A 26,818-nucleotide genomic window follows, 5' to 3' on the forward strand; every position below is an offset into this window, starting at 1 on the left:
CAGTCATGGTGACCCTGTGCATCTGAAACCCAATCTTGTTTCTGAGACGATCACACTCCACAAACTTTACTTCCAAGCACTGCTATAAACATTCTAAAGTTTGTGGAGTGTAATCGTCTCAAAAACAAGATTGGGTTTCAGATGCACAGGGTCACCTTGACTGTGTCGAGGAAGAGGAAAGCTTTTTGAAAACAGTCATAACAAGTGACGAATTGTGGGTCTATGTCTTATGGCCCCCAAAACCAAGGCTTCAAAGGAATCCCAATTGAAAGGAACTATGTTATAACTTAGCGAGCATGTGTGACAGAGTTCAATGTCAAGCTGTAGCAAGCAGCTTCACTCTGCATACTTTAATTCTGTTACCACAGCAACCATCCCAATACTTTTTGACTAGACCTCATATACACAAGTAAATAGAGTAACTTTAAAAAAAGACTGAAATACTCAAATGAGAGCAACAACTCCACATACCTGAGAAGATTTTAAAAAGTAGAAAGTAGTTCCACTGAAAAGGGTTTTCCGTAATGGATTCGGTTGAAATGTTTCATTCTTGATCACAAAGTTGGGAGACAACTTGGGAAGGAACCTGTTTGAAAAACAAATAGAACAAAAGAATTCAATAATATGGATTCCTAGCTTTGGTCCAAGGACACAAAGTTTTGGGGAAGTAATATATATTTCTTTACTACCCACAAGGGGCTAAACACAGAGGGGACAAACAAAGACAGACAAACGGATTAAGCTGATTATATCGACCCCAGTGCGTTACTGGTACTTAATTTATTGACCCCGAAAGGATGAAAGGCAAAGTCGACCTCGGCGGAATTTGAACTCAGAACATAGCGGCAGACGAAATACTGCTAAGCATTTTGCCCGGCATGCTAACGTTTCTGCCAGCTCGCCGCTTGGGGAAGTAATATAGTTGATAAGATCAACATCATCATGATCATTTCAATGCCCACTTTTCCATGCTTACAAAGATCGGACAGAGTTTATTGAGGTGGATTCTCTATAGCCAGATACCCTTCCTGTTACCAACCCACACCTGTTTCCAAGCAAAGTAATATTTTCCCATAACCGGACATACTTTTGTAGAATATTGAAAAATGTACAAACAGCCATGCTACATGGCAGTGAAACATGGGCCATGACTGTTGAGGGCATGCGTAAGCTTGCAAGGAATGAAGTCAGTATGCTCTGCTGGATGTGTAATGCCAGTGTGCATACTCAACAGAGTGTAAGTGCCTTGAGAAAAAAGTTGGACCTAAGAAGAATCAGATGTGGTGTACAAGAGAGACGACTGCGCAGGTATGGTCATGTGGCAAGAATGGATGAGAATAGCTGTGTGAAAAAGTGCCACACCCTAGCGATTGAGGGAACCTGTGGAAGAGGTAGACCCAGGAAGACCTGGGATGAGGTGGTGAAGTACGACCTTCGAACATTAGGACTCACCGAGACAATGACTAGTGACCGAGAATTTCAGAAATATGCTGTTCCTAGATTAAACATATAAATATGAGGCAATCCAGCATGTGCCCCGTGCTTATATATTATAATTTTTCAAATCCACCGTGCAAGTGCAGTTTTTTGTCAGCAGCAAATAAGTTAATGCTGGTGTTGCTTCGAAAATTTGCCAGAAAAATTATCAATAATTAATATCAGGGTAAGAAAAAATTTTAGAAATTTTTACTACCAGTGGCCTAGTGTATAGAAAAATTAGTCAATAGGCTATATATTATTCATATAAATACAGTGTACATTTACACACATAAGAGGTATCGGTAAAATTACAGATTAACACCCGCACGATTTTCACTAAGAAAAAAAAAAAAACTCGGATTTTTTGCGTGGAATCAAGTACCCTGACCTCCTAATATGCTGCAAATCCCATATTTTGGTCCGGAATTGCTCCGGAAAGGGGGGGGGTGACCCCCTCCTCCCCGGAATTTTCACAAGGGGTAAAAAAAAACCTCAGATTTCTTGCGTGGAATCAAGTACCCTGACATCCTAATATGCTGCAAATCCCATATTTTGGTCCGGAAAGGGGTGGGTAACCCCACCCCCGGAATTTTCACATGGAAAAAAAAAATCAGATTTTTTGCGTGGAATCAAGTAACCTGACCTCAAAAACAAAAAAAAAACCGAATTTTTTAGATACCTTTCTGCTTTTTAAGACAATAAAGTGTTATTGGAGGGAAATCTGGCTGCTATTTCTAGCTGCCTGAATGACAACATAGCGATTTACAGATAAATGAATTAATTACTATTTTACAGAATAAAATTAATGAATTAATTATATAAATTAAATAATTCTTGAAAATTAATTAACATTAATAATATTTTTTGAACAAAGTAAATAATTTTTAAAACAATTTTTTTTTACACAAACGCGAACGTATATAACTTGCAAAATTATTCCGTAGAATTTATCAAATTAAAAAACGCAAAATTAATATATTTTTTGAAATTGCAAATTATTTAGAATATAAAAATATACAAAAATAAAACAAATGAAGTTAAGTTTAAAAATAAATGTGATACCTATGCTCTGTAAGTTGCTTCTTTTGTCCAATTAATATAATATATCAATAATTTGTTCACACTTCAATTTACTATTTTCTAGAAATGTTCCTTTTCTAATTGAAACCATTTTTCTACATAACCATATATAACTCCATCTGACAGATTTTTTTTAGCTACTCCCTCATGCTAGAAATTTTTTCTCACGTGATGATATCAAAGTGAAAAACTTTGAATTACGCGCGCTTTCGGTGGTGGTCATTAGTGAACAAATTAGTGAACATTAGTGAACACCACTGAAAGCACGCGTAATTCAAAGTTTTTCACTTTGATATCATCACGTGAGAAAAAATTTCTAGCATGAGGGAGTAGCTAAAACAAATCTGTCGGATGGAGTTATATATGGTTATGTAGAAAAATGGTTTCAATTAGAAAAGGAACATTTCTAGAAATTAATAAAATAGTAATTAATTCATTTATCTGTAAATCGCTATGTTGTCATTCAGGCAGCTAGAAATAGCAGCCAGATTTCCCTCCAATAACACTTTATTGTCTTAAAAAGCAGAAAGGTATCTAAAAAATTAGGAGGTCAGGGTACTTGATTCCACGCAAAAAATCCTAGTTTTTTTTTTTTTTTCTTAGTGAAAATCGTGCGGGTGTTAATCTGTAATTTTACCGAGGTATCAATCATAGGATACCTGGCACGCTAGACGGAATAGCCAAAATCCAAACCACTATGAGGGATAAATTTCAAAGGGAATGAAACATTTACCATCTATTTCCTGGACCATGGTTTCTGACTTTTTTTAGCAAACAAAATAATTTGCTAGGCAAAGTCTTCATCAACAGGTATGCCTAGATTAAACATATAAATACAAGGTAATCCAGCATGTGTCCGTGAATTTTCAAATCCACCACGCAAGAACAATTTTTGTCGGCAGCAAATAAAATAATGCTGGCATTACTTTGAAAATTTGCCAGAAAAATTATCAATAATTAACAATATCAGGGTAAGAAAAAATTTTAGAAATTTTTGTACTCTTAGCGCTCCACTGGCATGAGTGCCAGTCATTGAATTTGCGAATTTGATTTGATTTTGATATCCTGTCCCCTTCCAACTTTTAGTTCATGCAATTGAAAAAAACCCACATTATTTATGAGATGACCCAATATATAGACATATACAAACATACAAATATACATAGACATATACAAGCATATACAAATATACAGACATAAACAAACATATATAGACATATATAAACTTACTCTTCAGGACCCTTACAAGGTAGAGACCCTTCACTAGCTTCTTTTAGACTTTTAAAATAGTCAATGGTAACAATCTGACATTGGGCAGCAAGTGCGCATACAACCTGGAAAAGAATACAAAAATTCAGTTTAGAGAAGTCATTATGAAACAAAAAAAAGTAATATAAAAGAAAAACTATACAAACATATAAATTTCTTGAACAAATTATTTTACTGGTTTAATTGAAAAGTAGCAATAAGGTAAACATTGGAATCTGAATAAAATGGTAATGGTTATAAATAATTAATAGCAGTGCTAATTGTGCTTTTGCAATTTACTTCTTTAACAGTATTTTAATTAATATATTGGGGGGAGTGGGGATGGCAAGACACTTTGGATGTGGACAAGTGAGTCCTTTTAAATTCCTTCTTTAAATTTCAGAAACATAAAGCACCATCCAAATGTGACTGATGCCAGTACCCACTGACTAGCACTTAAAAAGCACTACCCGAATGTGATTGATGATTGACTGGCTCCTGCGCCGGTGGCACATAAAAAGCAAGCACTACACTCTCAGAGTGTTTGGCGTTAGGAAGGGCATCCAGCTGTAGAAACATTGCCAGATTAGATTGGAGCCTGGTGCAGCCACTGGTTCTCTAGACCTCAGTCAAACCATCCAACCCATGCCAGCATTGAAAACGGATGTTAAACGATGGTGATGATAAAATGTTTTATAATTAAGGATCGCTCTTACAGACGGGAAGCAGTATTGGCCACATCAAAACACTGTGTGTGAGCAGTGCGATGTCTCATTCTGTGCAATAGTGTTTTCAGATACACCACACTGAGAAGATTGCAAATACACTGCAAAATTCCTTGCATGAAGAATTATGTTGTTACAGATTAGCCTAATACTGGTACACAGCACAGACTGTCAGTACTAAATCCATCTGCAAGGGGTTAAGATGGTGAGCTAGCAGAATTGTTAGCATGCTGGGCAAAATGCTTAGTGGCAATCTGTCTGTCTTTACGTTCTGAGTTCAAATTCTGCTTAGGTCGGCTTTGCTTTTCATCCTTTCAGGGTTGATAAAATAAGTACCAGTTGAGAACTGAAGTAGATGTTGTCAACTATACGACTTCCTTGAACTTGCTGGCCTTGCGCCAAAATGTGAAACCAATTAAAGGTCTCATCAGTTTGGTCAGATGGGACAGGGCCCATCTTAAAATATATTACATCAATAACCGACCATAAGAAAACTACATCATCTAACTTGTAATACTAAAGGGTAAAGACCCCCTTCGGTCACGAATGACCATGGGATAGCACCTAGAAAGTTCCCCTCTGAGGCACAAGTCCAGGCAAGGTTGTTTATGGAAGATCAGCAGTTGCCCATACATACCATCCTCTCCTCACCACACCACTGATGTTATCCAAGGGAAAAGCAAAGGCTGATACAGCATGGCACCAGTGATGTCACATCTCACTGCTACAGCTGAGTGAACTGCAGCAACGTAAAATAAAGTGTCTTGCTCAAGAACACAACACACAGCCCAGTCTGGGGATCAAACTCACTACCTCATGATTGTGAGCCCAATGCCCTAACAACTGGAGCCGTGTGCTTTCATAACTTGTAATACTAATCACATTCAAATAAACCTATTAGTAACCGCACTCAAAAACTGACAATCATAATTGTACTTTGTGTGTGTGTATGTCAGACTGACAAAATATTTCATTCATCATGCTTTCCATGCTGGAATGGGTTGGACGGTTTGACTGAAGGCTGGCAAACCAGAAGGCTGCACCTGGCTCTAATCCAATCTGGCAATGTTTCTACAGCTGGATGCCTTTTCTAATGCCAACCACTCCGAGAGTGTAGTGGGTGTTTTTTATATGTCACCAGCACGAGGGCCAGTCAGGCGATACTGGCATCAGCCACGCCCGAATGGTGCTTTTTACGTTCCATCAGCAGAGGGGCCAATCAGGCAGTACTGTCATTGGCCACGACAATGACTTCATTTGCTTCAACAGGTATTTGTGAGCACAGTTTATTGCCCAAAATAATGTAAAATATCAAATGTGATTGAGTTTCCCTCTCTCTCTCTCTGTATAACTAAACTATAACTAGCACTCCATCAGTTATGATGACAAGTGTTCCAGTTGATCCGATCAATGGAACAGCCTGCTCATGAAATTAATGTGCAAGTGACCGAGTATTCCACAAACATATGTACCTTTAACATAGTTCTCGGGGAGATTCAGTGTGATACAGAATGTGGCAAGGCTGGGCCTTTGAGTTACAGGTACAACTCATTTTTGCCAGCTGAGTGGATTGGAACAACATAAAATAAAATGTCTTGCTCAAGGACACAACACACTGCCAGGAATTGAACTCACAACCTTACGCTTGTGAGCCAAATACCCTAACCACCAAGCTACGTTCCTTCACTCTTTCTGTACAATGCTTAAAACAGTTGTTACAAACCTTCACAGTAACTGAAATATAATCCATAACCAAAAAGCTGCATTTATCATTCCATTCATTAGCCACTTTGCCATCAAAATATTTCACAACTTGGTCCAGTTCTAACTTGGCAGAATTCTTCAAACAAGACGACGTGACAAGTAAAGGATTAAAGCGAACCCTAATAAAAAAAATAGAAAATATTAATGTTCTCAATATTCACAATGCAAGGTGGGAGAATTCAAAATATGATGCCGTCCAACTAGGAAAGGCATATTGTATATGATGACTACCATTGTAATACCATTGTGATGAAAGATGACTAGAATTGATGAACACTAACAATTACACTGAAATTACACAGAAATTAAAATGGTGATATAACGATGATGATGATGATGATGATTGACAGTAAAAACAATAATTATAGTAAAGAAAATAAAATCCAGTGTCTTTCAAAGCTAATAATACTTGAAGGGGGGGGGGCAATGTACCTCATGGGAATACTGTGGCTATACAGAGATACATCCCCATCTACCCTTAACCATTTAGCATTCAGATTTCTCTGTCAAATGTAAATGCTTATTTATTCATATTATTGGATCATTCCATAAATAATGCAGTTTTTTAATACTTTTTTTTCACTTTTCAAAATTAAGGTAAACAAATCTAAAATATACTCTCCTTCATTTTCTACAATGCTCTTCCATTTATCTGGTAGACTTGCAAGGCCCCTCTTCCAAAATTCACTTGTCTGTGACAAAAAATACTCCTCCAGTACTGTTCTGACCTTGTCTACAGATTTCATATTTTTTCCAACTAAATGATATTGAAGACTGCAGAATAAATTATTAATCAGATGGGGCAATGTCTGGCAAATATGTCCGGCTCCAGCCTTTGGAATGTCATCCTTACTTTATGTGACCAAGCATTATCTTGATGGAATAACACCTCTTGTCTTGAAACCAACAATGGTTGTTTTTCTTCAATGACTTAAGCCACTCAAGCTGCTTGCAGTAGATCTTTGTTATCATTTGATTTGGGTTTAAAAATTCAAAGTGGACTAAACCTTTTATATCCCACCAAACAGATAACAACTCCTTCTTTAGCCTGGGGTGCTAGTGTTTCTCCTTTCCCTACCCACTATCTTTGGGACTTGACGTTTTTATAGAGAACCCATTTCTCATCACCAGTTACTACTCAGTCCAAAAAAGGTTCATTCGTGAGGCATGACAGCAAAGAAGAGCACACATTCACTCTCTGCACACGACTACTCGGAAAGTTTGTGAGGAACCCACTGACTCAATTTGCTGACTTTTCCAATGGCACACAGGTGTCAATGAATGGTGAATGACCAAATCCAAGCTTCTCTGCTAGTTTCTCAACACTTACGATGGGATTTTGTTCCACCGGGGTTTGCAGGACGTCCTCATCAAGCTCTACAGATCTTCCAGGATGAGGCTCATCTTCTAGGCTGTCATTTCTGGCTCAGAATTTCTGGAACCACTATTGACACTGGCTTATGCTTACTGTCTGATCACCATATACTGCATTAATATTCCTTGCACTTTCTTATTTTATTTCTTTTAATACTCTTTATTGCACAAGGGGCTACACACAGAGACGACAAACAAGGACAGACAAATGGATTAAGTCGATCACAGTGTGTAACTGGTACTTAATTTATCGACCCCGAAAGGATGAAAGGCGAAGTCGACCTTGGCAGAATTTGAACTCAGAACGAAATGGCAGACGAAATACCGCTAAGCATTTCGCCTGCGTGCTAATGTTTCTGCCAGCTCACCGCCTTTCTGTTGTGTTGTTGCCTTTATTGAACTCATAAAGCAAAGTATGTGGAATATACATCTTTGTCACTTTCATTATAGCTTTGAAAAAATAACTGTTAAAATCGAACAGCACTCTTCAAAACTTGCACTAAGAATAAGGACAAAGTTAAACTACTACCTGCTTTTATAGCAAGTTGATGCAGGTAGCTTATCCTGTCTCCCTCTGACATTCAGTTTATGCAATTGAAAAAAAAAACACATTATTTATGGGATGACTCAATATTTTGAATTAATCATGATTAATTAATCTTGTAGTTTCATAATTTTAATGATGTGATTGTCTATTTTTAGAATGCTATTGTAGGGTAGGTGTGAGAGGCCAGATCTGGTTGGTTTTAGCATAAAACAGAATATTTGAGTTGGATATGACTAGTTTAAATAGGAAAGGGTTAAAGCACATGACTTGGAGTTAAACAACAACCATGAAATAGTGATGCAGAAATCTTACATACAATGTCTGGGAGCAATTTAATTTAAAGGAGGTACTTATAGTTATTTTGGTGTGGCAGCAAAGATACTTAAAAGGGCAGCAAGCTGGCAGAAACATTAGCACGCCAGGTGAAATGCTTAGTGGTATTTCATCTGCCGCTATGTTCTGAGTTCAAATTCCGCCGAGGACGACTTTGCCTTTCATCTTTTCGGGGTCGATAAATTAAGTACCAGTTATGCACTGGGGTTGATGTAATCGACTCAATCCATTTGTCTGTCCATGTTTGTCCCCTCTGTGTTTAGCCCCTTGTGGGTAGTAAAAAAATGGGTATTTCATCTGCCGCTATGTTCTGAGTTCAAATTCCACCAAGGACAACTTAACCTTTCATCCTTTCGGGGTTGATTAAATAAATACCAGTTATGCACTGGACTCGATGTAATCAACTTAATCCCTTTATCTGCCCTCGTTTGTCCCTTCTATGTTTACCCCCTTGTGGGCAGTAAAGAAATAAGCAAAGTTATTTAGAAGTTGTTATAGCTTACCAAAATGTTGACTTTGGGGAACCAAACATAAGTTTGTCTCCTTCTTTTAGTTGTATTGCTGTATTTTGATTACATTTCTTCCTATTGATATATGTTCCATAGGATGATACATCTTGAATAGTCAGAGAAGACTTTGTGTAGGGAATCTTCTGAAATATCAAAGAAAAAAGAAGAGTATTAATTCGTAAAAAGAGTATTAAAAGAAGAGTATTCAAGAGTGTTAAGTGGATAGAACGGAAAACGTTTTATAAATAACAAATATGGATTAACCCTTTTGTTACCATATTTCTGTTGAGATACTCTGTTTTTTTTTTTTTCAATTAATCTTAAATATAACAAAGAAATTAGTAAAATAACTTAGTTATTATTAAGCTAGTGTTAGGAACATAAATTGTGATTAAGGTTTGGTGGAAGATTTTAATTCAGAACTTTTGAAAACAACACATTAGTAATACAGAGCCAGAGGTGGTTTCAGCCGGGTTGGTATCAAAGGGGTTAAGAGGGATAAGATCCTTTAAAGAAAAACAAACATGAATTTATTTAGAATGCATCAAGTGTACAAGAGTAAAGTATAAATATTGGTTCCAAATGCTAGCCACACAAGACCATTAATACCAGGGGGAAGGGGTAAATCAATGACGTGCATTCAACTAGTGCTTATTTTGTCAATGCCGAAAGGATGAGAGACAAAATCGACCTCAGTGGAATTTGAACTCAGAATGTAAAAATGGATAGAATGCTGCTAAGCATTTTGCTTGGAATGCAAACGATTCTGCTAGCTTGCTGTCTAAAGTCATAAATATTAGAACCTAATTTAATTAGTAAAATATAAACAGAAATTGATTGAAGCAGATAAGGCAGTGCTGGAGTTGGCAGACTTTTTTGTTGTTTATCCTTCCCCCAGTACTCACATGATACTTTTATATATTGACCCCAAAAGGTCAATATATAATGCTGCTAAGCATTTTGTCTGGCCTGCTAACAATTTATCTGGCTTGCTGCCTTCACAGTTTGTTCGATTCGTTTCGTTTCTTTTCTTCTTCTTCTCTAAGCTGGTTTTTATATATATATATATATATATAGTTAGTTAGTTAGTTAATTTGGCTCAAAAGCAAATAGCAAGGCCATGTAGGGGGACATGGAGTTAGGTACAGGGTGGTGTTCATGTAAAGTGTTCAGGCCACTTGAGGTCCAGGGAGGCTTTGAACAAAGCAGTCGTCGGCATCTTCACCATCTCGTCTGGCAGCTTGTTCCACGGATCCGCAACCCGGACGGAGAAAGCTCCTCTCCTTCGATTGAGATGAAATCGTCGCAGGTAGAGCTTTTCGGAATGACCCCGCAGCCGACGCTCTGGAGCAGGAGTGAAGAACAGCTCTTTCGAGAGGTTACACTTTCCGCTTATGATGTTGTGGGCGAGAATGAGATCACCACGGCGGCGGCGTTTTTCAAGAGAATAAAGGTCGAGCGTCCTCAGCCTTTCTTCGTAGGACAAATTTTTGAGACCATGAACCATGCGGGTAGCCAGCTTCTGAACTCTTTCGAGATGCTGTGTGTCTTTGAGGAGATAAGGAGAAGAGGCTTGAATCCCATACTCTAATATGGGTCTCACCAGCGTGACATAGAGTGGTAGGAATATGGCTGCTGTGAGCATTCCGAATGACCATCGAATCAAGAACAGAATTCCGCGTGCTTTGTTGGCAGCATGGACACACTGGGCCGAAGGCGAAAAGGAGGAATCCACCAAGATACCCAGGTCCTTTACCTGATCGGTCCTCTCCAGCAGCAGACGACCCGGCTCGAAATCAAGTTGAGTTGCAGGAGGAGAGCCAACAGGCAGATGACAGCACTTTGACATGTTCAGACACAGGTCCCAATCGTTAGACCACTTCCAAATTTGGTGGAGGCATCGACGAAGATCCTCTATATCACCGCGAGGAGTGACCAGTTTGATATCGTCGGCAAATAGAAGGGTGTGTTGCGTGAGGTCGTCGGGCAAGTCATTTATGAAGACTAAGAACAACAAGGGCCCAAGCACTGAACCTTGAGGCACACCACTGCTCGCACTGGAGACGTCGGACCGCGAACCATTAACTTGGACTTGGAAGGAGCGATCTGAGAGGAAGGCACCAACCCATCGTACAATATCCAGATGGAAACTATATGCTTGAAGCTTGACAAGTAATAGGCGGTGGTTTACCGAGTCAAAAGCTTTGGCAAAGTCCAATAAAACGATGTCAACAGCATCACTATCATCGAGGATGCGCGTCACCAATTCTTCCATTACTAGTAAGTTGGTCAAGCATGATCTCTTCGGCACAAAGCCGTGTTGGGAATCAGAGATAGAGGCTGTGTTTAGGAGGTGGAGCATCATACTTTTCTTAAGGATGGTTTCGAACATCTTGCTGATTATTGATGTAAGGGAAACCAGTCGGTAGTTAAGCGGGTCTTCGCGGCTCCCTTTCTTGAATATTGGGCAGATTATCGCTGTTCTCCAGTCTGCAGGTATAACACCCGTCGCCAATGACATATAGAGTATGATACATAGATGGTTATTTTATATGTAACCATAAATATATATAGCAATGACGAAAGACCAAGACCTCTGGAGATATGCTGTGAGTGCGAAGATCCGACAAATGAATTGAGTTCATGGCTCGCAGGACAGCCTGCTGTGCTTACCTTGGATCATAGGGCGACCAGCTGTGCTTGAGGAGACCTATTGAGTCAAATACATCAACAGCAAAATAAAAATCAAATGGAAATTGTAGTTGTGATACCCGTGCTGGTGGCATGTAAATAATACCATCCGAACGTGACTGATACCAGTGCCGCCTTGACTGGCATCCATGTCGGTGACATGTATGATGCACCCTCCAATCGTGGACGTTGCCAGCCTCCTCTGCCTCCATTGCTGGTGGCACATAAAAAGCACCCACTATACTCACGGAATGGTTGGCGTTAGGAAGGGCATCCAGCTGTAGAAACATTGCCAGATCAGATTGGAGCCTGGTGCAGCCTCCTGGCTTCCCAGATCCCGGGCAAACCGTCCAACCCATGCTAACATGGAAAACAGACGTTAAATGATGATGATGATGATAAAATTGGAGTTTTATTGATAAAGACAGTTAATATACAAACTCCAATTAATGGTTTGAATTAATAATTAAAAGAATGGTGCAGTTGTAAATAAATATTCCTTATTAAAGTTCAATTAATTGCAGAAAGAATAAGAACAAATTTTACTAACGGCTGGATCTATTGTAATAATGGCATGTTTCCTGCTGACTGTCTTGTCATCGGCAATATTCAGGTCACAGTCTCTCCGTCCAATTGTAAATTCCACAGAACCTGTAATCTTGTGCTCATCTACAATAATAACAATAACAATAACAATAATAATAATAATAATAATAATAATGGGGGAGCATCATAGCCGTGTGTTGAGAGTGATTCTTTGGGGTTTGAATAATTCACCTTTGGAAACATAGGTGGTTCGTTCAACATCCTTAAACAACCCTTATTCAGGAACCTTTTGAGTGGGATGGGTTACTCGACCAGAAGAAAATTCTAACAGGCCCCCATCTGCAAGGTCATGTGCTGTTTATCTTGATATGAGATCACCATGTCGTGCACATATGGTTGTGATGCATGTGCTTAGTGTACCCTTATCAGACAGGTAGTCATGATGGGTATACTGGGCTTCGTATATTTTACCCCAGTGTCACTTTGATGACATGCACTGCTCTCTCACTCAATAATAATAATAATAATAACAATGGTAGTTTCAAATTCTGGCACAAGGCCAACAATTTTAGGGGTTTTCAACCAGTACTGAAAGGATGAAAGGCAAAGTCAACCTAGGCAGAATTTGAACTCAGAACATAAAGAGAAGAAAGAAATGCCACTAAGCATTTGGCCTAATACACTAATAATTCAGATTTAAAACACAACCAAAATCTCTTGGAAAAAAAAAAATCACCCACCCCAACAAACTGGAAAGTTCCAGAAAGGCTATCACCCACAGAACCTGAAAGCTCTCCTCTCTCCTAATCTACAACCAATCCCTTTGGATCAACAACAAGTTAGGGAGTGGAAAGGCCAAAAAGCATCTCTACCTAATTTACAGGGTCTTCCTTTCTCCACCTATAAAGGTTCAGTGAACAGTTCTACAGAAGAAATTCTACCCTAAAGTCCAACCCTCATCAAAGCAGTAGGGCGGTGTAAACGGGCAGTGTCAGAGCCCTGGTAGGGCCACCCAAGGCAGATTGGTCTGGCACCGAGCAGTATTAGGGCTGCAACCTGGCCAACAGGGCTCTGGTGAAAATTCCAAGAGGCATCTGATCGGCAACCAGCGGCTTCGAGGTCATTCTGTCCCTGCATCTGTAGAGACTCCGTGGAAAACAGGGTGTCCTGTCACCCGGGATATGCATGCGGGATGTGAATTCAATATTCCCATTAAACTTCTATGAATCCTATGGAACTGCAAATGGCTCACTATCTCCAGTGACCTTGCACAGGACTGTTGAGCATGGGCCGCCATGGTTCGTGATGCCATCAGGACCAGAGAAGAAGCCGGCTCAACCCGCCCTGGGTGAACGCCGTCACAAGTACAAGTCTACAGAAGAGAAAGCCTCCACACTTGATGTCCACATTGCATCCAACTCCATACTGCAGACACTAGGTAAATTTCTTCCAAAACTATGGCTTTTGACATGCACACACACATCAAGCAAAAGTGCCCTCTGGTTGCTTCAAATCAACAAGGCCACAAGCACTGACAATATCCCTTACATTATGCTCAATGTGCCTCAGAGCTTGTCCCTATCCTCAAACTCTTTAATCTCTCTCCCTCCATCCAAGGAAATACTTTGGTCTTTGGAAATATGCTACAGTGTGTCACATTCACAGAAAAACCAGCCTTTCTACAGCTCCTTGGTGTTGACGGGTCTCGTGCCACGTCCACTCAGAGATTCAACTCTCCTTTCATCAACTACATTGTCTCCACCCAAACCATACTCTATAATAATCCCTACGCCCAATCCTTTCTGGAATTCCCTCATAACGTTTATCCTGCAGCTGCTGACATGCAAACAGTTCGAGCGAAACTTCATAACAATCTCACCAGTTTCGGAAAGACTGTAAAAACCAAGGGTAAAGCTCTTCTTCCAGACGAAAACAATGAAGAAGAAAACCGTGTTGAATGATATTGATTGAATGCACAAGTAGGAACAGATATTCTGCTTCGAATATCTTTCGAACTTATTTATAACTGTGTTGCAAACTTTAAGGAAGTCATTTTTAAACGAGTTGATCTTGTAAATTTCTTCGTTTTCGTTCTCTTGCTTTTATTGACGGAAGCAACCCAAAACACTTGGGTTAATATAGGGCGTAACAAATATCAGAAAATCAAAAAAAAAATGTGTGTAATAGGTGTAAAACAACTTCCTATGAACGAATGTGAAAAAAAAAATTCGCGCACGCGAAAGGGGGGTTGGGGAGAGGCCTCGGAAAATTCACATCGGGAAGTTCCGAAAGCGTCTGAGGGGCTGACCCGGGCACCAAAACAAAAAAAAAATAGTGTAATATGTGTAAAACAACTTGCTCTAAACGAATATGAAAAAAAAATGCGCTCTCGCGAAAGAGGGGTGGGGGAGAGGCCTCGGAATATTTATATCGGGAATTTCCGAAAGCGTCTGAACCGGGCACAAAAACAAAAACAAAAACAGCGTAATAGGTGTAAAACAACTTGCTCTAAACGACTATCATGAAAAAAATGCGCGCTCGCGAAAGGGGGGTGGGGGAGAGGCTTCGGAAATTTCACATCTTCAGTCCACGGCCTTTAAACTAAGAAAAAATAGTGTAATTGGTGTAAAACTACTTGTTCTAAACGAGTATCAAGAACACACACTCACACATGAATCATAAACTCCGTATTTCGCAAAAAAAAAAATGAAGAGAAGAAATTCTGGAAAAAGTGAAGAAATGTTGGATCTCCGCCATGTGAATCAAAATACGTGTCAGAAACATCTTGAAATACTACAGAAATTATGTTACGAAAATGATAATGTATACATACCTCTTTGAGTGGTCCATCGATAATGATGATAAAGAAATGAGTTGGATTTGAACTCAGAATATTGACTAACACAACTACATACTACAAGACTCAAAATATTCAGCCAAGTCACCACCCTTTAACTAGCAATAATAATAACATCAATAACATAACAGCCAAAAGATTTATTTGTTCTGAAAATAACAATCATAGTAAATAAATATGTTCTTTAATATTCACATTCATGTGCACAGTTAAACACACTTACATACAAACAGTCACGCATGCATAATACAGAACGGAACACATAAATGAAGGATGCATTACTTAGTATATATTACATCTAGAGAATTTTGATTAATAAGTCAAATATGCAAATTATAAAGATAATTAATTGCTTTACTAAACAGTGTTGTAAAGGTGAAAAAATAAATTTGGGAAAAAAATACGCGCCAAAACTAATTAATAAAGGATAATTAGGGAAGGATTGACACAAAATAATAATTTTTTCTGTCTCTTTTTTTCTGATAAATGCATCTTAATAAGTGAGAAGAATTGCATATATCTGAACTATTTCAAAGAAAAGCATAAATTTAATGTTTAAAATAGCTTTAACCAAGGAATGAGATCCAACATTTCTTCACTTTTTCCAGAATTTCTTCTCTTCATTTTTTTTTTTTTGCGAAATACGGAGTTTATGATTCATGTGTGAGTGTGTGTTCTTGATACTCGTTTAGAACAAGTAGTTTTACACCAATTACACTATTTTTTCTTAGTTTAAAGGCCGTGGACTGAAGATGTGAAATTTCCGAAGCCTCTCCCCCCCCCCCTTTCGCGAGCGCGCATTTTTTTCATGATAGTCGTTTAGAGCAAGTTGTTTTACACCTATTACGCTGTTTTTGTTTTTGTTTTTGTGCCCGGTTCAGACGCTTTCGGAAATTCCCGATATAAATATTCCGAGGCCTCTCCCCCACCCCTCTTTCGCGAGAGCGCATTTTTTTTTGTCATATTCGTTTAGAGCAAGTTGTTTTACACATATTACACTGTTTTTTTATTGTTTTGGTGCCCGGGTCAGCTCCTCAGACGCTTTCGGAACTTCCCGATGTGAATTTTCCGAGGCCTCTCCCCCACCCCCCTTTCGCGTGCGCGAATTTTTTTTTTTCATATTCGTTCATAGGAAGTTGTTTTACACCTATTACACACATTTTTTTTTTGATTTTCTGATATTTGTTACGCCCTATATTAACCAACACGTGCAACATCAACGCAAACGATCTGCCCTCATGAGCCTCACTCCCTACCTCATCAGTAATGGTTTCTAAGAGGGATTCAGAATATGCATTGCATTACTTTTGTGGCCTCTATTTGCAATGTGCAAACACAGACATTCAACCCTTTCACAGTTTACACAAAACGTGATGCTTGACAAATTCAAAATGAAGTATTTTTAATTACAAATACATTTCAGAAATCGACTTCGCTCTTTTTCATTGGTACTTCATTCTGTTGACTCCTTTTAAAACCACTTCTTGCTAAAAACAAGTTGCTTTAAATCCAAATCCAAACAATTAACTGTATGTTTTATTAAACCATAAGTCTTCGTGTCTTCGATATTTCAAAGGAAAAACGTTGTTTGCTCCTACTCAGGGCTATACAACAATGATCAGTCGAACGAAGCAACAGTTCAGACGTCGTTTATACAAGAAAGGAAAGACACTTTATTCTTCAGATAATAAAACAAAAATAACAATAATAATGATTACATTTAGGAAACAAACAGTAAATACTATGACACTGGATGATTTGAGAACAAGCATAACTTCGAACACATCGATGTTTACAAACAGCTAGACGTCGAATCAATATTCGAAACAAAGTTATACATTTAAAAATTGTAAATCATTATTAAATCAATCAGTAAATTTAATGTTATTTACCAGTTCCATCTTGCTGATTCTCTAAACTCCACGACATAGCAATAAGAAAAATATTTGGCGCCGAGAAGGGAGATAACTATCAAAACACTCGACTTTCTGTTGCTCTTGAAAAAATGTTTGAGGAAGTGCTAACCTAAGTGTATGCGGGTCCTTCGAGACTGTTTTCCTCTTGAAGCTGTCAGATCCCCCACCCGTCCGCCCAAGAAGGAGCCCATCAGATATTTACTGGTCCCTCCTTCGTTCAACAGGCTTCAGATTGATGTATCGACTAACCTCCCTACCCTCTTGTAGGCCCTACATGCATGCACATCTATGTTTTATTTGCGTTATGATAGCTCACGTGGTGGAAGCCTCTACATGGCTGCAGCCAGATTGCCCTCAAATTGCACCATATACACTTTGAATAATGTAGTCCTAGTTCCTCCATGTCTGAAAAGAAAAACAGGATAATCAGAACTGAAATGTTTTTAATCATGAGTCTAAACCACGTGTCTTGTTTAGCTCTTGATCAAGCAGGCTGAGGATCAAAGGCATTTTCCCTGTGTGAGCGTTTCTTTTCGTTAGACATGATGAATAATAGGACTACATTATCCGATTTTGTTTTTTGCTTGTTTGTTTGTTTTATGTATTTTTGTTGTTTTTTTTAGGTGGTACAGTGTTAAACAATCGAAAACTGTTTTTGATATGATGGTACCGACGAAACTGCGAAATTAGCAGCCACTATTGATGATAAATATTCTTAGTCTGACTCTATAACCAATATTGACTTTATTACTTGCTTGTTTCATCAACTTCGTTGTCGTCGTCATCATCATCAATAACAACAACAACAACACCTGTTTATCTCTTCTTTCCATGTTGGCTAGGTTCATAGGTCATCACGGTTCGAGTCAGTTCTTATTCAGTTACTTCTCTCCTAAGTGTTACACCCCCCAAAAAAAAACCAGGCCTCACACACACGCTTCCTTTTGGCACAGTTTTTACGGCTGGATACCCTTCCTGGATCTTTTCCTTTTGAACGGCATATGTCAACACAATTTCTAGTTAACTAAACACTTTTAAACTTCGTATACTGGTAGAATGTGTTTATAAAACATACTTTTTTCTTGGCATTATTGAGAAAATTCTATAGTTTGTAAGATATTTCCACTTTAAAATCAAGCATTTCGGCCAAAATAGTCTTCCTGTTTCTATGTTCAAACTGGCTAGATCCAACCTCTCACACCTATTTCTTTACTACCCACAAGGGGCTAAACACAGAGAGGACAGACAAACGGATTAAGTCGATTATATTGACCACAGTGCGTAACTGGTACTTATTTAATCGACCCCGAAAGGATAAAAGGCAAAGTCGACCTCGGCAGAATTTGAATTCAGAACGTAGCGGCAGACAAAATACTGCAAAGCATTTTGCCCGGCGTGCTAACGATTCTACCAGCTCACCGCCTCTCAACCTCTCACACCTATACTACAATGTAAGTCTAAATAATATGCAGTCACATAATCAAAATCTGAAGGCTACAAAATAATGTAGGATAAATTCAAAACAATGGGAACAAAGAGGGATTACATTTGATAAAATAATCTCAATGCTAAAGGGTTACACTTGACAAAACACCCTCCTTGATTGTCTGTTTATAGCCAATTGTCATTCTCGCCATGTTGCACAGCTGCTGAGTACATCTGACATCTCTATATTTCTGGCTGGTGTTGTGCATAGTGCACTTTTCATACTTTTTAGATTTTCCCATTATCCTCTTGAGTTGAAAGAATGTATTTCTACTCAAGTGCTCCTTGACTTGAGAAGTTCCTATAGTACTCATAACCTTATGCAATCTGGACAACCCACTCCAATGTAAGCCAAACGCTATACTTGATAATTTGGTTTTGATTTTGGGAAACTTAATCCTCTGTATTGTTGCATATCAATTGCTTGAGAGAGTGACCCAAACCTTAGGTAATTGAAAACAATTTACAAAGAAAATTAATTTTTTTTAATTGAACATCATGCAAGTTGTTCACAATAGCATGAGTGGCTGCAAGTTTATCACATTTAGTGGAATCTTACTCTATTGTAAGCAAAGAATTTGGTCTGGGAATAACTTTTACCTTTCCTCCTACCGTTCATGGATTCTCTGAAAAGGGCCATGGGTACTCCTCTCCTTCCTCTAAACCAGGGGTGCCCAAAGTTTTTAGACCATCAACCCCTTCATGGACCCCCCCCCTATTGTCCCCCAGGCACATACAAAAAAATAAATAATAATTAAGTAGATGTGCATTTATCGACCCCTTGAATAGTCCCATTAACCCCCAGGGGTCGATATCGCCCACTTTGAAGACCCATGCTCTTAAACCAATGAAAAGGGAAATCTCAATGTTGAAAACAACTAAGAAATCATCATCATCATCGTTTAATATCCGTTTTCCATGCTAGCACGGGTTGGACGGTTTGACTGGGGTCTGGGAAGCCAGGAGGCTGCATCAGGCTCCAATCTGATCTGGCAGTGTTTCTACAGCTGGATGCCCTTCCAAATGCCGACCACTCCGTGACTGTAGTGGGTGCTTTTTATGTGCCAGCAGCACAGAAGCCAGTCAAGGTGGTGCTGGCATCAACCACGTTCGGATGGTGCTTTTCACATGCCACCGGCACAGGTATCACAACTACAAGTTGTCTGTGATATTTGGACAGAACAAATACAGGCTACTTCTTTCTGTTTTTAACATGTCTATTTATTGTTTTTTCTGTCTGATGAGTACATCTTTCATTAATATTGATGGATGAAAGATACAAAGACACACAATACATAGCTACGTATGTATATATAAAAGGAACAAACTTCTGATCAGTTTCCATCTGCCAAAGTCTACTCACAAAGTACTAGTCAACATGGGACTGTGATGTAGAAGACATTTGCCCAAGATACTGATAATGGGATTGAACCTAGAACTATGATGTTGCAAAACGTCTGCCCTTAGATGAATCAATACCGCATCATTATTTTTATAATTTTGAAAACAGAGTTGAAGAGCAGACAACCTCAATGAACAGAAAAAGTAAATAGAAAAATGGTGGTTCAATAAAGAAAACAAACAAATAAGCATTTTTTTTATAAAATAGATTTACTTCTATTTTCTCTTTTATTTACAAATCACACTTTAAACATAAAATTAATTTTCAAATGTTTAAACTATACAACTGCATGGTTCTTGTATAAAAAAAAAAAAAGAAAAGAAAAACCAAAAACAACATATTTGTAAAACCATTTCTAAATGCATGCACAAAGGGATAATATATTTGAAAATTTTATTCTTTTTCTAAAAAAACAAAGTTCAAAGATGGTAACATATCAAATGAGAGTTACTTAAAATTTCACAAGTCTCTAAATCAAAGTTCTGTGGTCAAAAGAGAAATAAATTAATAAAATAAAATCTATTTGACTTAATGATCAATTTATGATATGGCAAATTGTTTTCTTTGAAAATTATAAATTGTTTGGTCAAGAATTTATAAAGTATGATATCATGATACCCCATACGATAAATCAAAATGAAACAAAAATACATTTCTAAATTGTAAGGAAACAAAGTTGTCTTTTAAGATTACAACTTACAGCCAAACAATTCTTTTCTCTTCAATAATTGTAAGTACTTTATTATTGGAAAATTTTAACTTAACATACAACAATCATATACCTGATACATAAGTATTGCAGCCTACCTCCCGGATATAAAAAGAATCCTTTTATATCATAAAATTCAGCACCCATTATTAAGTCATCTATTTTCCTGCTCTTTTTCACCAGCTCATTTCTAAAGCTCGAGTGGGAGTTTCGTTTCCTTATCCCATCTGTATACTTAACACTCTTAATACAAACTCCACTCAGACCATCCCATCTCCTTGCTTTTATAATACAAATTTCCTGTTGAAAGTGATCGACATTAACACATTTGCAAACATTGGATTAATAATTCATAAAATTATTCTTACTAGGATTTTCATTGTTTTTTAAATAAAGGTAGTGCATTTCAGTGGTTGGGCACACCATTGGTTATGAAAATGAGTGTTCCATTTTATTTGATCAATGGAACAGCCTGATCATGAAATTAACATGCAAGGAGCTGAGCACTCTACAGACACACATACCCTTCACGTAGTTTTCAGGGAGATCCAGCATGCCCTTATGATGGAGCACTGCCACACTACCATAGTAATATAAGATTTTGCCAATCAGGTAGATTGGACAAAGAAGGTTAGTAGAGTACTCTTCGCGTTCACTGGACTTCACACTACTAGATTTTTTTTCTATGGAGATACTTAAATGATAAAGTTTATGGCACAAAACCAGTGTAGTGATGCTATTTTGGAAGTTTTCAGCGTGCATGCGCAGAGTTGGATTACTTCTGGTAGGCTGCTGGAAGTTCTCTCATGTGCATGCACAGAGAACTGCCAACAGAAAGTTTTCCTGCTAGATCGGTCTTTTTTGAAGATGCAGCCCTATCGAGTGGACACGATTCAACCTTCTCTCAAGGAAAACCCAACACGTAGAGAAGCCCCCTTCTACGTGGGAACAGAGACAGCATTTTGGCTCACACAAGTTAACTATTGTGAATAGTTTTATAGACTTAGCTATCAGTCCGCCCTGAAGAAAATATATGTATATATATATTTTATTTGCGAATCCAGACCAAAATAAAGTATTATTTACTGCTGGAGAAGATAGTCGAAGTTTTGGTTTTCCTTTCGACACGATTGAATGTAACAGGATAAGACCGAGACCCTTCAAGTGTTCCTGAGACCTTCATCCTGTTACACCAGCAACCACTGAATGTAAGGGTAGCTATTCAATGGGAATGCACACAAATACTGAGCAAAATATTTCTTGACATTTGCAATAAAACAATAGAAGACTGATGACTGATTTGTTGGCTAAGGTACTGAGGTCAATTCTACTGCAGAATACAATAACCTTTGGCAAACTATCTTGTGTGTTACTTTTCTTTAATCTGCTTAACACTTTCAAAACTGAAGATAAACACCAGCCTGTGGACTGAGAAAATTCACAAGAAATAATCATAACAAATTAATTTTGTCTCAAGGCCACAAATTGTAGGAGAAACTACCCCAATATATGACTGATGTTTATTTTATTGGTACTTTGATTTATGAGAAGAAAAGTCATTCCTTAAATAGATTTGTATTTTTAAATATTTAAAAGGTTATACACGTTACAAATTAGAATGGAAAGAAGATACAATCACATCATGAATTCATAATCACATCAACTTCGCCATGGTGACATCCAACCCTTCAGCACAGAGAAAAATGGACGGAAAACTGTACAATTTGTTTTAATATTTTTTATGAAATGTAACGTGTTTTGAATGGCACAACAATGGACTATAATAACTGTTTAAATAATTTAATTAATAAATAATTTAATTATTCATAGTAATAATAATAATGAAATTATTGTATACACTGCTCTGGTGCACCACAACTTGTCAAAAGTGCGTATAAAGTATAAGCAGTAATGTACAAATGTCTGGAAAGCGAACAGTGTATGAGTTAGATACATGCTTGTGTGTGTATGGAGGGGGGAAAATCAGGTGTAGTGTTGACGAATCTCAGGAAGCATGGAAGTTTTGAAGGATGTAGTGTTCCGACAACTAACAACTGATGCCTGCAGTTTGTTCCATACTTCAGCAACTCTTAGCATGAAAAAATGTTTCCGAAAGTCATGGGAGCTGTGCTGTTTTCTGACTTTGTAAACATGTCCACGGGTGTTAGACAGATGGAGTTTGGAAAGGTGCTCAGAGTTATTGTTTGTAAGATGGTTAATAATTTTATGGGTGTCTGCCAAGTCAGCTGCCAGACGTCGGAGTTTCAATGTGTCCATGTCCAGGGAAGTAATATATTTTGGGATATAAAAACTCCTTTTTCAGATATTGCTAGGAATATCTGAAGGAATTTTTCTATTCTGAAATATTATATTAGACTATGAATAATTAAATTATTTATAATGGTTATTATAGTCCACTTTGCATTGTTGTGCCATTCGAGACACATTACATTTCACAGACAATACACAAGGCTTCCAGTGAACTACAATACCCTCTTATCATTATTTTTTTGTATTTCAAGGGACTAATTTAGAATTAATTTGAAATTTCCCTTTGAGTCAGTGGTGAATCATATAATAAATGTAAAAAACGTTCCCACCTCTCAACAAAAACCATCTAACTCAGATTTTTCTCCTTTATATATATATACATATCAACAAAATAAGTCTTGAAATAATCCAATATAATCACTATACAACACATTTTGTTCTTTTTTTTTTCTTGAGAATGACTAAATTTATATATAATATATATTTAGTTTTATTTGTTTAAGGTTCACATACTCCATATGTACTCAGAGTTTCATATGGAGAGAAACATTTGACTGTATATGAATAAATAAACCCTACATGTACTGAGTAATCTTTTTTCTCATTTGCATTGCTAAATACACACGCACACACACACACACAATAGTGTAGGATAAGTATATTAATCATGAGAAAATTTTCGGATAGAAATTTTTGCATTTTATTAATGCATTACTACACATGTTTCTGTATAACATGTGTTTGTGACTACATTCTTACATCCATAGGATATTAAAACATAATATCCCTTGGGTGTGTCTTCCCAAGCACAGCAAACTACTGGGTGTCTCGGTCCCCTGTCATCCACTCTGTAGATCCTTTCTCACCACTTTGTTCCACATTTTCCTGGGTCTACCCCTTCCACATGTTCCCTTTACAATTAAAGATTGGCACCTCTTGATGCAACTGTCTTCATTCATATGCATCGCACGACCATACCAGTGCAGTCGTCTCTCTTGCACATTACATCTGATGCCTCATATGCCCAGTTTTTGTCTCAAATCACTTATACTCTGTCATATATGCACACTGACGTTACCCATCCAGTGGCGCATACTGAATTCATTTCTTTCATGCCTTCGCATATCCCCAGTGCTCATAACTCATGTCTCACTGCCATACAATCTGCCTTTCACTCTGTGGGAGAGGCCCTTCATTATGAACAGAGATAGTCACTCTCTTAACTTCACCCAGCCTATTCTTATTCATGCAGCTATGCTTTCAGAACAATCTCCTCCACTACTAACATGGTCACCTAAGTAACAGAAATTGTCTGCTACTTCTAAGGATACCCCATAGCATTTGGGGAAGTCTATTTTTTTGTACATTCCTGGTGTTTAATGTACCAGTACAGCTGTCACATGTAAAGACTACTTTCTATGTTAGTCTTCTAGTGATACCATTGCACCTCTTATGCATACTCCATATGGAATCTGTATATATAAAAGGCAGGATGTGTGTGTGTACGTGAATGTAATTTATGCACGTCCACAAATTAGCACGCATGTCACTCCAATTTTAGGAGGATATTCATCATGAGCCTAGCTATATTTTAGTCAACTTATTTTTACCAGAAGCACCAGCGAATACCTGTAAAAATAAATTTTCAACCAAAACTTTTAACAATTTTCAAGTAGGAGAAATCACCATTGTTTGCAAACAGGAGTTAAGTCCCCTTCTAGTGACTAGTAAGTTTTTTTAAGACTTTTGTTGTTTTTTTTTCCATCAAAGAAAAAAGTGTTTTGTTGATATACGGGCAACACACACACACACATACACACACGAACATGTATGAGTACAAAAGATGTATGCAATAGGTGTACGTACGTACGTGTGTGTGTGTTGCTCATATATATATATATATATGTATGTATGTATAAACCAATTTCAACAGATTTCATCCAAATTTGATGTCGATGTTACTTAGTTTGGTTTGAAATAAAGAACTTGATTAGCTTAATAATCCTAACTTGATCCCGGGCAAAGCCGGGTTATACTGCTAGTACACAATATGGAGTTTCCCCCAACCCCTTAGCTACATACCAAGCAGTACCATCTCCCTGAAGGGATCTGTGATTTGTCTATTTTCCTACTGATCAAGACTTTGGTATTTGCTAAATTAATTCTAAGACCCTCTGATTCTAGTTTGTACTTCCATACTTGAAATTTTTTCTCTAGTTCTGGTAGTGATTTAGCAATAAGAACAAAGTCATCTGCATAGAGGAGCTCCCAAGGGCAGCCAGTCTAAAAATTCTTCAGTTATAATTGGAGGACTATGATAAACAAGAGAGGGCTAAGAACCAAACCCTGGTGGACTCCTACTTGTACACTAAACTCTGTTATACTCATCAGCAACTCTCACATTACCGACAACATCCTTATACATGGCTTGCACAACTCTCACCAACCACTCATCTATCCCTAGCTTCCGCATTGCCCACCAGATAAGAGAGGGACCCTGTCAAAGGCTTTCTCCATGTCAACAAAAGCCAGATACAGAGGTTTATTCTGGGCCAAGTATTTCTCTTGAATTTGCTTCACCAGGAAGACAGCATAGGTGATGCTTCTCCCTGGCACAAATCCAAACTGCATCTCATCTATGCTAACTCTCTTCCTAATTAATTGAGCAATGACCCTTTCTGCAACTTTCATCACCTGGTCCAGCAATTTGATGCCACTATAATTATTTCTGTCTAAGGCATCACCCTTGCCTTTGTAGCAGTTGACTATAGTGTTGTTACACCAATCACCGGGTATGACTCCCTCATAGATGACCTGATTACCTATATGAGTGACCAGGTCATATCCCACTCCACCAGATTTTTTAAGCATCCCAGCAGTAATTCCTGATGGGCCAGAGGCTTTCCCTGTCTTCATATCCTTGTTTTATCAATTAAGCTAGTTAATGTTGGGTCCACATTAGGCAGGCTCTCTTTTCCCATACATTCTTTACATTTAGCAACTCTCATAGTGGCACTTCCAAGCCTCCTTCTTTGCAGGATCACTAGCAGCAAGTGAGCCATCATCCATGCAAACACATTTCTCTTCTACCATGTCATAATTTTCTCTTATACACTGTCATGCAATCTGAAACATTTGAAGCCCCTGGTCCTCACGTCACAGAACATTGACAAACTTCCACCTATCTGCTTCTCCCCTGACTATCATCATCATCATTGTTTGACCGTGGTCGAGACAATGGAATTTACTATGTTACGCCAGACTTCAAGGCCCATCATAGCATTACGGAGGTCCTGTTGCTGGATACCTGTATCCCTGGAGATTACATCAGGGTAGGAGAGTATGCGCCCTCTGGTATCGTGAGCAGATGGCTTCCAGAGGAGAAGAGTAGAAATTATCTCGTTTTCAGCTCTACAACAATGTCCAGCAAACTGGACTCTTCTACCTTTCACAAGAGATGATACAGGTGGTATATATTTGTACTTTGGTTGGATGACGCTTCCACGAGAGATTTTGAGCTCTCATATGGAGGTGAGTGTAAGTTCCATCCAACCGCCTCTCATTCCCCTGACTAGGTATACCTGTCTCCTAACCTCCCTCCTAGCAACTTGATATATTTCTCTACTACCACCATTCTTCCAGTCCTGTTCCTTCACTCTAACAGCTTGTCTACAACATCGTTCTATCACCACGTCACCCTGGGTCAGGTTGGGACTTTGCACCAGTCACAGATTTGGTCTGTGGCACTCAGCAAGCTGTCCTGCAGAAACTCCCAGTTGCCCTCTATGTTACAAGACTGTAGTTCCTCCTCATTCTCATTAGATTTCTCACTTAGGGTGTCCTATGATGGGCTTCTTTTCAGTTTCTGTCTACAAAATCCAT

At 38.2% G+C, this 26,818-nt stretch overlaps 1 protein-coding gene across 2 annotated transcripts in view; it reads right to left on the reverse strand.

Annotated features, from left to right (window-relative positions):
• The window catches only part of LOC115210726 (nibrin), a 43,979-nt gene extending 26,527 nt beyond the window's left edge, over positions 1 to 17,452 (reverse strand). Inside the window, exons 1-6 of one of the 2 annotated variants that reach the window (XM_029779436.2) lie at positions 17,046 to 17,452; positions 12,301 to 12,419; positions 9,054 to 9,202; positions 6,256 to 6,415; positions 3,790 to 3,893; positions 472 to 586 (exon numbers count right to left, since the gene is read on the reverse strand). In XM_029779436.2, coding sequence (XP_029635296.1) covers positions 472 to 586; positions 3,790 to 3,893; positions 6,256 to 6,415; positions 9,054 to 9,202; positions 12,301 to 12,419; positions 17,046 to 17,082 — 684 coding nt within the window. In that variant the 5' untranslated portion in view covers positions 17,083 to 17,452. The remainder of the gene's footprint in view (positions 1 to 471; positions 587 to 3,789; positions 3,894 to 6,255; positions 6,416 to 9,053; positions 9,203 to 12,300; positions 12,420 to 17,045) is intronic. The other variant, XM_036501882.1, reaches the window with a different exon arrangement.
• Positions 17,453 to 26,818: the final 9,366 nt, after the last annotated feature.

This window comes from Octopus sinensis, linkage group LG4, assembly GCF_006345805.1.
Source record: "Octopus sinensis linkage group LG4, ASM634580v1, whole genome shotgun sequence".
Taxonomy (NCBI): domain Eukaryota; kingdom Metazoa; phylum Mollusca; class Cephalopoda; order Octopoda; family Octopodidae; genus Octopus; species Octopus sinensis.